The following is a 17,151-nucleotide window of genomic DNA, read 5'->3' on the forward strand; positions in this document are numbered from 1 at the left end:
TGATGACGCAATTACCCCGGCCGAAAAGCCCTCCGCAACCGGAAGCTAGTCCGCGCTGTCTGAGGACGCACGCACTGCACCATCTGAAGATGACCCCGAGGCTCTGAGGAGAAAACCTTTACTAAGGCTGTTGGACAGTTTGATCCGTCATGTGTTTAAGAGCTGTCTTCTGCGTCAAGCACTGCTGTATGTAATTTCTAAGTATGTAATTTAAAAATTGTAATTTTTTTTAATCATCCAAACAGGCTAGGCATTTTTTTTTCTTGTTATTTTCCCAAGAAAAAAACGAAAATACTCAGAAGTCAAGTTGCTAAAGTACCATCTGGGCTCCTAAAACACGGGAGCCTGTGTGCTCATTCTCATCACGTTCCTTAAGTAGAATTGATTTAGGCAAATAGACTTAGAAACACAGCCTTTCTTTGTTCTCATCTCGCTCAATATAGGACTTAGGATATTACCAAATGAGTATAATAAAACGACAAGCACCCCATTTTATTAGCACACCCCTACCAAATCCTTTTAACTGTGTTAGTGGAGGGATCCCGTTTTGTAGGAGAGATTACATGAAGCACTAAAGGCATACAGTTTCCTAAGTCTACCACGCCCTGGGTTGTGCACCAGTGAACCTGGCCCCTTACTGGCCACAGTCTTCAGATACTTGCTATCTCAACCACTCCTTGAACAAGTCACTTCCTTTGTGTCAGTGGCCTCCCCTATGAAACACCACGAAGGTCATGTGTCCGAGGAAGTAAGGTGAGGCAGGTTTGGGTCCAGCTCTCATATCAGGGTTTATCCCTATGTCTATGTCATCTTTGTTTCTGGGCTGGTCATCTCCAGTGAACCAACGTGACCTCCACTGTTGCAAGGTAACTCCTTCAGAAAACATTTGGACTCTTAAAGCCAATAGAAAGTCTTTATTTGCCAACTGAGGGCTACACAGGTAACTTGCTCAAATCATGTGACCCAGAGTCTCATCATTCTTTGCCTTTTATGCACAAAAAACATAGTCATCAAAAATCAAAACTACAGAAGCAAAAAACAAGGTTGGTACATTTAGGGACTTTCCCAGGTCCTGGAACTATGCACTAAGTCTTTCATGGGTTTGGTCTTTGTTCCCATTTTGGCAGGTGTTGGGGCCTATGTTGCTGAGTTCAAAGGTCAGAATGGTGCCTTTAACATGCATCAGTTGTGTTAAGGTCTTGGTGGCTACTAAGGTTTGGGGCCATGTTATATCACCAGGCCATACCTTGTTCATAGGAACCAATAACTACTTGCCCTGTATGCTGGCTAGTCTCATGTCAATTTGACACATACACTGGGAAATCTGAAATTGAGAAAATGCTTTCATAGGTGTAATATTGAGTTGGAAGTGTCACTCCCAGCCTGCCAAGCACTTTGCACTTGGACTCCAACTCCCAGCCTGCCATGCGCTGACCCCACAGGGTATTTAAGCTCACACCGAAAAGACAAACCCATGGTTTTGGGTTTGCCTGTGTGTTCCCTCTGTCTTTCGCTCGCCACCATGCTTTCCTGGCTACCCGGGAGTCCGCCGTCTGTTAAACTCAGACATTTAATTTGGCTTAATCTGGTTTGATTGGAGTTCTTTGCACCAGTGGAGAAATTTTTCTTAACAATAGGATCCAGTTGAAAAGCATTTCCCAATTAGTGACTGACAGGGAAGGCCCAGCCCATAGTGGGTGATGCTATCCCTGGGCCGGTGGTCCTGGATTCTATAAGAAAGCAGACTGAGCAAAGTGTGAGGAGCAAGTCAGTCAGGAGCACCTCTCCATGGCCCCTGGGTCAGCTCCCACCTCCGGGTTCCTGCTTGAGTTACTGCCCTGACTTCTTTTGATGACTGACTCTGATGTAGAAGTGTAAACATGCCCTGTCCTCCCCAAGTTGCTTTTGGTCATGGTGTGCCATTACTGTAGTAGCCACCTAAGACAAATGGGTTAAGGTGTTAAAGTCAGCTGAGGGCTAAGGGGTCTCATGAGGTTAGCATAGGGGGTTCGGGGTTGGCCTTTAGGGTTATACTTATTGCTAGGGTTTATTTAAAAGGGACACCTATCATGCTATATTTTACTACTATACAAGAGTTAAATATTTTATTTTCATCTCATGTAGCAGAACACCTGCTGTGGTCTCCCTTTTTACTTTGACCCCATTCCCAAAAGATCACAGAGATCTCCAACCTTCCTTCCCCCACTGCATATCCTGTGGGCAGGGGCATATTTGAAGAAACAAAATAGGTGAGGAGCAGCCTGAGGTGGGTGCTTCATTGCCGCCAAGGGCAGTGGTGATGTTAGTATTCAGGCATCTGTCCTGGCCTGCCCTTGGGGTCCTGACAGGAAATGTCCTCAGCTGCAGCCACTAAGAGCACCTCCTGTGCTATGTTCCCTTTCAAAAGGTGGGCCTTGCCCAACTCCTGTCTCTTCCTTTCTCTGTCTCTTTCTATTTCTTTGCCCCCCCCCCTTGGCCTCTCTCTTCTCTTTTGCAGCTCCTGTCCCCAGAGGCTGGTCTCCCCTCTTTCCTCCCCCACCTTTCCCATTCACTTTACCCCAATTAAAAAACAAATCTCTTCACCTGAGCTCTGTCCCATAGTGTCTTTCTCTCACACACTGCTTTTTTTTTTTTTTTTTTAAGATACAATAGTGCTGTCTGGGCTTGGGCTGCTGTTGGGGGTTCATGGCTCTGTTGGTGTTCTCTGTTGATGTACATGGCTCCTGATATTACCAAAGGCAGAGATGCTAGACCCCTGGCTGGCCGCAGCTCTAGGGAGAACTGGTCCTGCCCCTCACAAGCTACAGCACTCAGAAGAGAGGGTCCTACACCTCACATGGGCAGCACAGTATAGCTGACCCCATTTGCGGGGCGTAGGCCCTAAGGACATAAGAATGGGAGAAGCAGGTGGTGTCTGCCATGTGGTGGTGTGGGTAAGGAAAAGATGCCCTTCTTCCCCTCTCCTCCTGCCACCTGTAGCAGGTGGGAGACCTCACCCAACATGTCATCAGCTGCAGTACCCCTGAAAACAGATCTTGCACCTCACCTGGGCAGCACAGTAGAGCTGACAGGGGCACAACTGAGGCAGCCCCCTATGGGCTCTAGATGGTCACAGCTGGTATGGCCTCCCTCGTCTGCAGTGCCACAGTGGGAAAAAGGGAAAGATGCCCTCCCCGCGCGCCCTACTGCCTCCAGCTGGCGAGGGAGCTGACCTCTCCTTTACCAGCTGCAACACTCAGGAGAACTGGCCCTGCGCCTTGTCTGGACAGCATGGCAGAGCTGACCCTGATGGTGGAGGTGTGGGTGAGCCAGCCCTGAAGTTGTGAGCTTGGGGGACTCTCTCTACTACTAGTCTGTTAAGCGGCTGTGTGGACCGGGGAGTCATGTCCCTCCTTACCCTAGCTCCTAGCCTCCAGCAATAGATGTGGGAGCTGCCCCCACCACACCAGATACACCACTCAGTTGCAATCAGGAAAGCAGGACCCTTGTCTGGGCAGTACAGTAGAGACGACCCTGTTTGCGACCCTGTTCGCAGAGGCACCAGTGAGCTGGCCCTGAGGGTTTGAGAGAAGGATACCTGGCCACACTACCTTCATCTGCCACGGAAGAGGGAAAGATGCCCTCCACCCCTGCCCCTGCCGCCTGTGGTAGGGGAGGGATCTGACCCCCCCTTTACCAGATGTAGCACTCAAGAAAGTGGGAACTGCACCTAACCTGGGCTGTACAGCAGAGCTGACCCTATAGACGGACGTTTGGGTGAATGGACCTCCAGTAACTGGGAATCGGAGATCTGACGCCACCCCTCATCTGCCATATGGTGATGTGGGCAGGAGAGAGACGCACCCCACCCCAGCAGCCCTGAGGTCATAAGAACAGGAGCGCTGCCCCTGCCCCTCACCAGCTGAGGCACTCTGGAGATTGGTCCCTGCACCTCACCTGGGCAACACAGAAGAGCTGGCACTGATGGTGTAGGTGTGAGAGAGCCGACCCTGAAGACATGAGAGCAGAGAACTGGCCCTGCCCTTTGCTCAGTGCTGCAAGGGGTGAACCAGCCAGGGTAATGCTGGAGAGCTCACCCTGGTGGTGAGGAGAAGAGAGAGCCGGCAGGTTGGGCAACCCTGCCACTACCGGGGGCCCAGAACCAGGGTTATGAGTTGGCCCACCCCAACATCCGCCACATCTATGATCCGCTGGAGCATGTGAAGGGACCAGTCCTGCAGACCCAAAGCTGCAGGATCTCCACAACACAGAGCAACAACAGGAGGAGTCCCAGTGAGAACCCAGCATCGATAGTGTGTTAGAAACCAGAGGCTGCGAAGCAGATGAATGACTCTGCAATGAACACTTGCAAGTAAAGATGTATGGACAAAAGAGTCTGCTGTGTGACTCACTGCGTCACACTGCAGCTTCCATGATGAGATTTTTCCTTTACTTTTCCTTTTTTCTCTCTTTTTTTTTATTGGGAGGGTTGCAAGTGCAGAGGGGGGATATGAAGGGATGCAGAAATGAATGGGATCAAGATGCATGATGTGAAAGACACAAAGAGTAAATAAAAAGAAAGTTTTAAAAAAGACACAGACTAACAGAATAGGTGCAAACCCCCATCTATCCTTTTGCTACACCCAAGAAACACCTCAACATCAAGGATAAACATTACCTCAGATTGCCAAAAGATATTCCAAGAAAATGGACCTAAGAAGCAAGCTAGTGTAACCATTTTAATATCTAACAAAATAGATTTCAAACCAAAACTAATCAGAAGAGATAGGGAAAGACACTGCATACTCATCAAAGGAAAACTCCACCAAGGTGGCGTGGTTACCCTGATACCTAAACAATGTAAAGACCCAACAAAGAAAGGATTACAGATCAATTTTGTTCATGATGTAAAATCACTCAATAAAACACCTGCAAACCAAATCAAACACATAAAAAAGATCATCCACTGCAATTAAGTAGGCTTTATCCCAGAGGTGCAGAAATGGTTTGACATATGAAAACCAGCAAATGTAATCTACTATATAAACAAACTGAAAGAAAATAAAACCCACACATGATCATCTCATTAGAAGCAGAAAAAGCATTTAACAAAATCCATAATTTTCTAATTTCATCAGTAGTAAAAGGCATTATAATCTCTACTGGGTCTATTTTTGCTAGCTGATGAAGTGTCAATTTTCCTTTTATAATTAATTCAGAGATCTTTTCTATGTAAGTTTTACTTTTTTACTTGATTTATGTGGTAAACAGATCCATTCTAAGATAATATCTTCCCCCTGAATTAAAATTCCTGTAGGGGAAATTCTGGAAGGCAATATGACTAGAATACAATTAAGCTTTGAATCTACCCTATCCACATGTGCCTCCTGTAATTTCTCTTCAACAACAGTTAATTCTTTCTCAGCTTCAGCTGTTAATTCCCTGGGACTGTTTAAGTCTTTGTCACCATCTAGGGTTTTGCTTAAATGGATTATTAGATCAGGTGTTATCTCAACTGGAAATGTATACCAGAAAAGTCTCTAACAATCTTTGAAAGTCATTAGGAGTCTTCATTCAGTCTCTCCTAATTTGTGCCGTTTGTGTTCTAATTTTCTGTAAACCTATTTTATAACCTAGGTGATTGAAAGAACCTCCTCTTTGTATTTTTTCAGGAGCAATTTGTAATCCTGATTCAGGCAAAACTTTCTTTACTTCTTCAAACTTTCTTTCTTTCTTTTTTTGGTTTGTTTGTTTTTAGTTTTTGGATTTTGAGACAGGGTTTCTCTGTGTTGCTTTGGAGCCTGTCCTGGAACTAGCTCTTGTAGACCAGGCTGATCTCGAACTCACAAAGATCCTCCTGTCTCTGCCTCCTGAGTGCCAGGATTAAAGTCACGTACCACCACCATCTTTTTTTTTAAAGATTTGTTTATTTATTATGTATACAACATTCTGCCTCAATGTATGCCCGCACGCCAGTGGAGGGTGCCAGAGATGGTTGTGGGCCACCATGTGGTTGCTGGGAATTGAACTCAGGACCTCTGGAAGAACAGCCAGTGCTCTTAACCTCTGAGCCATCTCTCCAGCCCCCACCACCTGGTTTTTACATGTATTCTTGTGATTATCTGAATTTCCTTAGTGTCTGTTGTACTGTCTCTCTTTTCATTTTTAATTTTATTAATTTGGATAACTTTTTTCTTTTGAAGAAAATAAGTGAAATATCTGTACAGTGAAACTCTAAGATACTGGAAAAAAAACTTGACGATATCAGAAGATGGAAATGCTCATGGATTGGAAAGATAAATAGTGTTAAAATAGTCATCTTACCAAAAACCATCTACAGATTCAACCAGTTTTTAATTGGATTTAAGACCTGCTCCATTGTGTCGAACCCATATCTGACACTCTGAATGAGGCCAAAATGTGAGACTAGAATGGGTCGTAAACCTCCTACTGTTTTTTTTCCTTTTTGGTTTTTCGAGACAGGGTTTCGCTGTAGTTTTAGAGCCTGTCCTGGGACTCACTCTGTAGACCAGGCTGGCCTCGAACTCACAGAGACCCACCTGCCTCTGCCTCCCGAGTGCTGGGATTAAAGGCACATGCCACCACCGCCCGGCTCCTCCTACTGTTTTATAGCTAAATGAACATAGCAATAAAACGACTCAATGGCATATTGCTCTATGCAAAGAACAGTGCGTCCCTCAATCCTCACAAGGGAAGCATCTTACAGAGATGGTAATTAACAAAGAGATGCATGACTGGTCAGCTGGTCAGCCCTCAAGGCTCAGGGATCTACGTGTAAAAGGAAGTGGAAAGATGTTAAGAGATGGCAGTGAACAACTCCAAGGACGGATGTACACATGAATACACATGAAACTGTGGTAGCAAGCTCAAGACCTGACGAGCTCAAGCCAGACGAAATCTCAGCACAGAGATAGGGAGTGGCCGCAGAGAGGCTGTGTGCACTGATAGCTGCTGTTAGAGGGAAAATCAGGTTTCTTCAATGGCTGGATGACCCTATGTCATCCACACTCCAGAACAGGCCCCAGGCTCAGGAGCACTCAGCCAACACGAACCAGACTCCGGTGTTTTGTGGGCTTATTTTTGGGTTTGTTTTAAGAGAGAAAGAACATGAAATTGGGTACATGGAGTGGTAGGGGGATTTAGGAGGAGTTGGAAGAAGAGAAAGAATGTGATCAAAATGTATTATATAAAAATCTCAATAAATAAAAAGACTTTTCAAACCAAGACCCCCCCCCCAAAAAAAAACCCTCAGTGGTTTCTTGTATTAGGTGGTTTCTTGTATTAGTTTTGTGTCCTGATACTTTGCTGGAGGTGCTTAGAGGACTTGAGAATTTTCTCTTGACTGTTGAGGATCTTTGAAGTATAGGATCACATGTTCTGCAAGCAGAGGAACTTCCGTTCCTTTTCTGCTTGTCTCCCTTTAATGCCATTCTCCTGCCCCACTGCTCCTTCTAAAACTTCAATATGGTGTTGAATAAGGGTTGAAAGAATGCATCCCTGACTTTTCCCTGATTTTAGAGAAAATGATTTCAGTATTTTCTCTTCTAACACACTTGCTGTAGATAGCATTTATTATGTTGAAGTATGTTTCTTCTGCTGGTACTTTTTTCAAGGCTTATAAAGAAACATTGATATCTTTCAAATTTCTCTTTTATAGTTATTCAGATGATTATATGATTTTATACTTGAGTGTAATTATATATTTCAATTGTTAATTTGTATATTTTAAAATATCCTTGTCTCTCTGGAATGAAAGCAACTTGTTCATGGTGTATGGATTATTTTAGTGTGTTGTTGAATTTAGTTTTTGAATTATTTTGTTTAATTTTTTATCTTTGACAATTTCATATGTGTATATAGAAATCTATTGTGATATTATTTACTCTCAATGACTCTCTCTTATCCCACTCTCACTGATTCTTCCTTTTTCCTGTCTATTCTGTCTTCTACTTTCAGGTCTTTCATGTGTTTGTATACCTCACCAAGTAGAAACAGAGTTGCTTGCACATAAACTTTCCAGTGGCTACATCACTGAAAAACACTGTTGCCCCTTCCCCAGCAACCATTCACTGCCTAAAGCTCCTCAGAGGGGGGATGGGGCCTCATGATAGAACATTGAAGGGCCCAATTTTGTGAGCGAGAACTACCCACATCAATCACTAATTATGAAAATGCCCCATAGGTTTAATTATAGACCTGTCTTATAAAGGCATTTTCTCATTTGTGGGTCCCTCTTCTCAAATAATTCTAACTCCTGTCATGTTGAAAACAAAAACTTTGGATTTTGTTAGTATCTATTAGTATCATATCTAATTTTATCAATGGAGCTTTTCCTTTTTTGGTTGGCTTGATAAAGCGTTTCTCAATCTTGTTTATATTCTCTAAGAACCACATCTGTGTTTTGCTGATCCTTTGATATTTTTTTCATTTCCATTTCGTTAATTTTTGCCTCAATCATTACTTTCTTTCTACCAGTTCCAGGTTTTCCCTGTGTTTCTTTTGTTTGTCTTCTTGTTGTTGCTTTTGAAATAGCCTCTCATGTGGCTCCACTTGGCTTCATAATCACTCTGTAATGGGGAAGGATAGCCGCGAACACCTGTATCTCTTGCTTCTGCTTCTTAAGTGCCGTCTTGTGTGTGTAAGACCTGGAGCACTGGTTCTCAACCCTAACACTGCAACCTTTTAATACAGTCACACATGATGTTGTTATCTCCAACCATAAAATTATTTTCATTACTACTTCATAACTGTAATTTTGCTATTTTTATGAATTGTAATCAAATAAATGTGTTTTCCACTAGCATTAGGTAACCCTTGTGAAAAGGTCATCGTTCAACCCCCTCAGGTTGAGAACCACTGACCTGGAAGAACATTAAGTCATTATAGAAATTTTTTTGAATTTTTTCCAGTATGGGCAATCACAGCCGTGAGCTTTTCACTTAGAACTGACTTTTCTGTACCAACTTCTGTTTTCATTTTCATTTAACTCTAGAATTTAAAAAAATTCTTCCCTGCTTTCTTCAAGACCTACTATTTATTCTGAATGTATATTATTCTAGCTTGTGTTTTTAGGTTTCTGTAGTTATTCTTGTTGCTGATTTCTAGATTTATTTCACTTCAATCTGCCAATAAATGGAATTATTTCAATTATTTTGTATTAAAAATTACATTAAGAAATAACAAAGAATATACCACTTGGTGCTAAAAAAAAGTCTAACAAATTCATACACAAAGCTCAAGTAAATGTAAAAACAATAGTCCCATAAAATAAATATTTGTATTAACAAGAAAATACTGAAGAATTTTTACAAACGTGTTATATTTAATCCCCTCACAACAAAGGAAGCAGAAAGTACCAAGTACCTAGTGACTCCCAGAAGCCACTGCGCCAAGCTGTATCCCCCGCCCTTCAGCCATCGCTGGACGGTTGAACCCTCCTGGCTGGAGGACACGGCTAGAGGCCTCTGTGCGCTCTTGTGTTTTCGGCAAAGAGGTGAGAAATATGGATTGCTATACGCTTTTGGAAAAACTTACTAAGAGCGCTGAAATGAATTCAAAGTTGTGATATTGTAAGTGACCCTAAAATCCAGGTATTTCTGTTTATCCATTGTTCAGACTCCAGGGAAAGGGGGGATTTTGTTTATGTGTAATCAACAAGTAAAGTTGGGTCGAGCATAGGCCATTAGATCCAAAGCCCCAACGGTGTCGCTACTTGGCTGTGACGATAGGTGATTGTGGTGCATGAGTTAACAGCTAAAAACGTGCCCATTGAGGAATTTGAGGGTGAGCGAGAAAGTGAGCTCCCACACACTGCCTATGTTTATTGCTACTTAATTTTTAAAATATTTTCAAGATTCGGTGAGGATACTACTCAGTAGGTAAAGCGTTTGCTTGTCAAGCACAAAGACCCGAGTTTTGGTCCCTAGCATCCATATAAAAGTGCCAGGCATAGTGATGCTCCTGTCGACCCAGCACTAGAAGGCTTGGGCAGGAGACTCTTAGACCCAAAAGCTAAGCCTAGTCATGGTACGCTCCAAGTTCAAGAGACAGTGTCTTAAAAAATAAGGTGGGAGGTTCAGAGAGATCAGCAGGTAGAAACGCTTGGCACTGTTGCTGCTGAGAACTGGGCTTGGCTCCAAGCAGTGGCATGTCGGCTCATAACTGTCTGTAACTCTAGTTTCAGTGGGTCCAGTGCTCCCTTATGATCTCCCAGCCACCAAACATACACGTGGTACACAGTCATATGTTCAGGGATGTAAAATACACATACATGTAAAATTAAAAACTAATTAAGGGACCTGGAGAGATGGTGTGCAGATTAACAGCACTTGTTGCTCCTTCCAGAAGACTCACGTTGGGTTCTCGGCATTGACCTGGTGGCTCAAAGCATCCTTAACTCCAGTTCCAGAGAATCTGACACCTTCTCTGGCTCTGCAGGGGCCAGGCACACATATGGTGCCCACACTACATACAGGTGAAACACGCATATACAAACACAAAATAAATATTTTTAAGTAATTAAGGTAGGGAATAATATTTGAGATCATCAGGCTGACCTCTGGTCTTCACATGTGCTCATATATGTGTATACACCACATACATGTGTGCATACGCACTCACATACAAATATTTTGCAAGATTCAGAAATTATCGATTGTAACAAGAAGTGGAGTGATAGTATGAATTCATCTGCCAGTATATGATTGTTGGAGATACTACATCACCACATACGAAACATGCTCTGGGGTCAGAATTCATGGCTGAAATTCTCGTGTAGCCACTGGTCTGCTTGGGTGAGTGATCCGGGCTTTCTTTCTTTATCATTTTTTTTTACACTGATTGATGGGAGGACAAGTACTTGCCACATGTGGAGGTCAGAGGACGACTTGTGGAGTCAGGTCTCCCCATCCTGTGGATCCTCAGGACCTCAGGTTTGACAGCAAGTGAGTGCACTTACCTGCTCAGCCATCTTGCTGGACCAGGACCCCAGGAATTTTTCTAATTCATTTCTTTATAATGTAACTAATGTGTAAGCCACCTCACAATTGTGTGAGGATTGAAATGAATACAACACGTGCCCAGTGCTTGGAATAATACATAGTAATTGCATAGTAGCTCCTGAGAAAGCTACCAATTAAAAGTGTTTCCCCCGATAAGAATTTAATATTTTCCAAACTGAGTTTGATTCTCATAAAGGCTTATTTTATAAAAAATGATGATAACAGCAAACTGCCTGGTTTATGTCTACTTAATAGTGAAGCTAATGTTGTTTTCCTATTACTTAGACTGAAAGTTTGATTTTGCCATCTTATTAATAATACTAGCCTTTGACCCTTAATGTTGCTTTTTCCGTTACAGATACATCACCCTTGCATTGTTTTCCAATAGTTTGCAAATATTATCAATGGGGCAAATAAAGAAATAACCTTTATATGAAGTTATTTTTAAATGGTTTGTGAACTTTATGAACAAGATAAATAATAAATGTGATTTTATATAAAGTGATATAGGTATAGACGTTCTTCTGTATTTCACAGATTTACCATTTGTCTTAAAGGGATTTTATAGGTTTGTAATCCAAAAGGGCCACACTGAAGGCAACAGTGTAGGCTGCTGTAAAAATAAACAAAGTAATATTTCATTAGAATACATTATAAAATGCAGAATTATGCTTTTTTTTCAAATAAAGAGAAGCTTCCAGGGATGTGGAAGGGAAAGAAGAAAAGGAAGAGAGGATAGATAGAAGAGTATAGAGTGAATGAATATTATATGTACATAAATATATGCATGTATGGAAATGTCATAATGAACCCCCACATTTTGTATTGCTAATATACACTAATATAGCAATATTAAAAGATATCTTATGAAAGATGAGGTAAAAGGAATCTATTGTTAGGCGAAGTCATTTAACTTTTAAGATGAGATCAAGAAACATTGTCTCATGGATAGCTAGCTTCCTCCCATCAAAAACATCAATTTTCTTCAGAAACCCCTATGGTTCTAACTATAAAAAAGTGTTCACATTTGCTTCTTCTGTGCTGATAGTAGGTAGTAAAATTATTAAAGTGCATTTTGAATTGGTATGATTTATTTTAAAGGTCAAAAAGAAAACCCGCCTGCGATGGAAGATTTTGATGACTTAACTCAGTCATCTGAAACAGCCTCAGAGTACGGCAGGTTTTCTTGCCCTAATTATGAAGCTGTATTAAAACTAATTGAGCATCTTAACCTGGAATGCAAAGGTAAGCCCACTGCACCTAGAAGAGCAGCAGCTGTACACATTCCCTCACGCTGCACCCTGAGCACTGATGTGTCTCAGTGCATGGCAGGGGCACAATGAGCCTCCTATACAGAAGTTTGTCCTTGTAATGGAGCTTTTTCTTTCCTATATACACAAAGTATATCATTTGAAAATTTAGACATGTTGTTAAACATGTTGACGTATGCTAAACACACATTTAGCCACCATATCAAGATAGCAACAGAACAACCCTCACAACACTGTTTCCATGTGTGCTTAAGAGCTACAAAATCATTTCCATGTTTGTACATCTTCCAGTCCCTTCCTTCAGAAGCATAGATGTCGGTTGTTTTAACCTTCCCCGTGGATTGTAAAGCATATAACACAATTACATATAACACAGATCAATAGCAATGCTTAGCATTTCTCCATGTCCAGGACAGGCTTCAAAGCTACTGAGAAACCCTGTCTTGAAAAACAAAAACAAAAACAAAAAAAAGCCAAATTGTTTATTTGTCTGATTTTAGTTTGTTGTATCTTTTCTCGATATCATTCCTTCATCTGCTGCCCCCTCCCCAGTCTTTGGTTGTCTATGTATTCTCTTTATAGTATCTTTCTTAAGTGCTGTGTTTTCTTTTACACTGGAGAATGAGCTCAGGGCCCCACACATTCTAGGCAAGCATTCTAACAGTGAACTACATCTCTAACGTTAGTAAAGATATTTTGAAGAGCAAGAATTTAAATTTTTATAAAATTCAATTTATGTTTTGTTCAGTTATGGATTTTGATTTTGGGGTCATAACTAATAATCTTCATCTAGCCCAGTCTTGGTTTAGAGGTTTTAGGTCCATTTTGAGTTTATTTTCATATGCAGTGTAAGATTTGAGCCAAGTTCATTTTGTGGCTGTGAATATCTAGTTGTTCCTGATCCACATGTTGGAAAGTCTATCCTTTCTCCCCTCCAGGGTAGCTTGTGCTTGCTTTTAAATGTTCAATATGTCCCTGTAGTTTCTGTTGTTCTTCACTGATTTGTTTGGCTTTCTTCATACTAATGTTATACTGTTTTGATTACTATATGTTTGTTATAGCGTAAATGGACTCTGTTCTTACAGGTTTTCAGGGCAATTTTATAGTCTAGGTGTTTTGCATTTCCATATAGCTTTACAATTTATTGATTGGTTTTTTGCATTTCCATATAGCTCTCTGGTTGATTTTTATCTGCACTTGCTTTTATATAGTCGTAAGGATCAAACAAGCCTTGAAAATATTCCTCAGTTCCCTAGCCATTGATATCAATGTGAATTTTGAATCATCTTGTCAATTAAAAATAATTGACAATTTTAATTAAAAATAAGGATAAAAATAACCTGAGTTGTGGTCCTGCGCTGACCATTAGACTGCCAAGCATTAACATCTGAGCAGATCCTCAAGCTACTAAGCAATAGATTGCATTTATTTTCATGGATAACATTTTATATTTTCATGTTGCTAGAATTTCCATGTCTTTGTGCAGTGTGTGTGTGTGTGTGTGTGTGTGTGTGTGTGTATGTGTGTGTGGTCTGCCTATCTATCAGTCATCTCTCTCTCTCTCTCTCTCTCTATATATATATATATATACACACACACATATGTATTCGTGTGTGGGTATTTCTATATTTTATCAGTTTTATCTGCATTTAGCTATCTTGATAAAATAATATTCACTTTGTAAAATAGCATTTTATTTTACTAACACATGGGAACATATCTTTACTTATATTTATAGGGCTTAGTATAGCATTTTAATACATATGATGATGTATAATTACCAAAACATAGCTTTTATATATCTATAACCTCAAGCTGTCCTCACTTTTTAGCTGTGGGAACATTGAAAGTTCTGTCCACTAGCTAATGTGAAATAGTTCATGTTAAGCATAGTTGTCCTGTCGTGTTATGTGGCAGTAAAAGTGATTCTTCTCACTCGGCTGCTTCGTCCCTTTTCTATGCCCTGTATTTGCTCAGTATGAGAATGCGTGAATGTGGCAACAGACTGTCCTTCATATGCAAAATGTACTCATCTAGTCTATTCTCGTTGGTGTCTCCCTGATTCAGATTCTGGTAGCCTATTAAAAATCCAAGACACAGTTCATTCATATAGAAGGTTAATAGAACTTAAGAACAGTCACTGCAAAGCACTTCTAGGAAAACTTGGAGCTGTGGAGAATGAAGTGAGTGGACTCCATAAGAAGCTATCAGACGCCGAACATGAGAAAATAAAGCAGGAACAAGAACTCTGCAGTCTAAGGTATGACATCTCCATGTTAACGATGTCTAAGGGTTAGGGGTTATGGCTTAGTGGTAGAATACTATGCCCAGCATGTGGCAGGCCCTAGGTTTTAATCCCCATAACTTCAACAGGGGGGGGGGAATCAAATTTTGAGCTGGTTGTGGTAGTGTGTGTAATCCCAGTATTTGGGAAGCAGAGGCAATAAATCTCAAATTCAAGGCCAAAGGCAGATAGGGAAACACTGCTGAGGAAGGTAAAGAAGAGAAGGAAGACAGGAGGGTGGGAGGAGGAAGGGGGGAAACAGCAGAGGCAGCACTCTTAATCTTGCCAACTATATACATTTTGACATTGACACAAAAAATGAGCTATCACCTCAGAGGGAATAACAGTTTATTCTAGAGACAAATGTAAGTAGCCATGGCCCCAAATACCAATATGGTCACAATTTATAAATTAAGGCATTTTTATTTATTCTTTTCTCACGCAATACATCCTGACTGCAGCCTCCTCTCCCTCCACTCTACCCGCCGCTCCCCCCACCTCCACCTCTCCCAGATCCACCACTGCTCCTCTGTTTCCCTTTAGAAAAGAACAGGTCTCCCAGGATGTCAGCAGAACATGGCATAACAAGACACAATCAGACTAGGCACAAACTCTCATATTAAGGCTGGATGAGGCAACTCACTAAGAGGAAAAGAGTCCCAAGGGCAGGCAAAAGAGTCAGAGACACACCCACTTCGACTGGTGTCAGATATGCAAAGCAGAGAAGTATCTGCTACAGACCAGGATGCTATCCGTTAACATTCTTAGCCTTTGGGTTAAGTCTAATGGTATCTTTTAAAAAGGCTCTCACTGGGTAGTCAGAGATGCTCAATCAAACAGAGGACAATACATGGTTGTTTAGGAAGTGAAAGATATCCCGTGATAACTGTGGTCTTCAACCTTCTAGCACTCCACAGTTTCAGAATAAGTCAGCCAGATGTGGCTTTGGGAGGGGAGCTTCAGGTCAGAGTTTATCTTTTGGGCAAGAGGCACATTTTGTGCTAAAAGACATAAATATTATTTTATGTTCCACTGTACTAGAAAGGCTCATTCCCAAAATTGGTTAGAGATGAGGCTGAGCTAAGAGAAATGCAGAGAGAGAGAGAGAGAGAGAGAGAGAGAGAGAGAGAGAGAGAGAGAGAGAGAGAGAGAGAGAAGTCATTAAGAAAGAAATTCCCAGTTTATACCACATAATGTGTTTGGGTATTAGATTGATACTGGCTTCATAGAAGGATTTTGGGAGTATTCCTCTGCTTCTTTATTTTGAAGGATTGGTTCTAGATCTTCATTGATTTTTTTTTTGAGAGAGATGGAATTCAGTTTTATTTTGTCCTCTCTGAAACTTCCATTTACACCACAGCCTTGTCTATCAAAGAAGAGGAGGAGGAAACGCCCTGTCTCATGCCACAGAGCTCAAGTGCCCATGTACTTGTCAGAGGTGGCAGGGTATCTGTTTCTCCAGTTTTTTGGCTCCAAGAGATTATACTTTTAGTACCAGCATAGTGAGGGACCCTGGCAACTGCTGGAAATGTCTTCTGCGTTAGTCAGGGTACCATTCCGTAAAGTGCTTCTGGAGTTAAAAATCTGTCAAGCTGTCAAAAGTGTCCACACTTTTGCAACAAGGGATAAAAGAATCCCAATAGACATTTCACTGAGTCCTTCTCAGATGGGTCTCATAACTGGCACAGCTGCTTTACCCTCCAAGGCGCTGGCCCTCACCCCAGGTGAAGCCTCCTGGCCGCTCTTCAGGTAGTTGGTTGTAATTGGGATCCTCATCTGGTGTATCAAAAATAGTCCTCAAAATAGATGGTGTTTTCAGAATTCTTATTCCACCAGGCTGATTGGGAAATATATCTTCCAAGAAAAAATATATGTGCCCAACTGCAATACCCAAAAGGTCCACAATAATTGAGTTCCCCAACAACAAGGAAAACCCCATGAGCACCCACGGCAGAAAGGGGGCCTGGAAGTTTAGAAGCCCAAAGAAGTTCATGCGGACATACAGGTTCCTTCGGCTCCACACGTAGACCAGCATTATTGTGAAGGCCTGGCCTAAAAAAACTAAGCTCACAAACAAACCAAAAAGAGTCATTAAAAATCCACCAAAAAGGAACATAAATACAAAGTCTGCTGTCCGACCTCGGAAAGAGCCTTCTTCTAGCATTCGACAGTAACGATATAGAAAAATCATGTTAAACAAAAAATTGAATCCAACTGAACCAAAAAATAAGAAATTGGTGATTAGCCTCCATATTTGAAAATGTTTAAAAATTAGTTCAGGATTGAAGTATAACTGAAAAGGTGTGATCAATTCCAACGGCACTAGTGTAGTGTAGGCGCTGGCTGACCGGCAGGATCTGCAGGTACTCCAGCCGGAGGCTCTGGTGCACCACGCCTCTCTTCATTGATGTTTGTTTGTTTGTTTGTTTGTTTGTTTTTCGAGTGCTGGGATTAAAGGTGTGCGCCACCACCGCCTGGCTAGATCTTTGAATGGCTGGTTGAATTCTACTGTGAACACTTCCGGTCCTGAATTTTTCTTAGCTGGAAGGCTTTTATTACTATTTCAATTTCCTCATTTATTTATTTAATTTTTTTT

At 41.6% G+C, this 17,151-nt stretch overlaps 1 protein-coding gene and 1 pseudogene across 1 annotated transcript in view; one reads left to right on the plus strand and one right to left on the minus strand.

Moving 5' to 3' along the window:
- Nucleotides 1-9,398: 9,398 nt before the first annotated feature.
- LOC126499198 (ankyrin repeat domain-containing protein 26-like) overlaps nucleotides 9,399-17,151 on the plus strand; it is a 33,795-nt gene continuing 26,042 nt past the window's right edge. The window contains exons 1-3 of the mRNA XM_050138319.1: nucleotides 9,399-9,493; nucleotides 12,102-12,245; nucleotides 14,339-14,531. Coding sequence (XP_049994276.1) covers nucleotides 12,125-12,245; nucleotides 14,339-14,531 — 314 coding nt within the window. The 5' untranslated portion in view covers nucleotides 9,399-9,493; nucleotides 12,102-12,124. The remainder of the gene's footprint in view (nucleotides 9,494-12,101; nucleotides 12,246-14,338; nucleotides 14,532-17,151) is intronic.
- Nucleotides 15,896-16,960, minus strand: LOC126499324 (derlin-2-like; annotated as a pseudogene).

The sequence above is a fragment of the Alexandromys fortis genome, unplaced genomic scaffold (assembly GCF_014885135.2).
Source record: "Alexandromys fortis isolate MF-2015 unplaced genomic scaffold, M_Fortis_MF-2015_v1.1 scaffold_15, whole genome shotgun sequence".
NCBI lineage: Eukaryota > Metazoa > Chordata > Mammalia > Rodentia > Cricetidae > Alexandromys > Alexandromys fortis.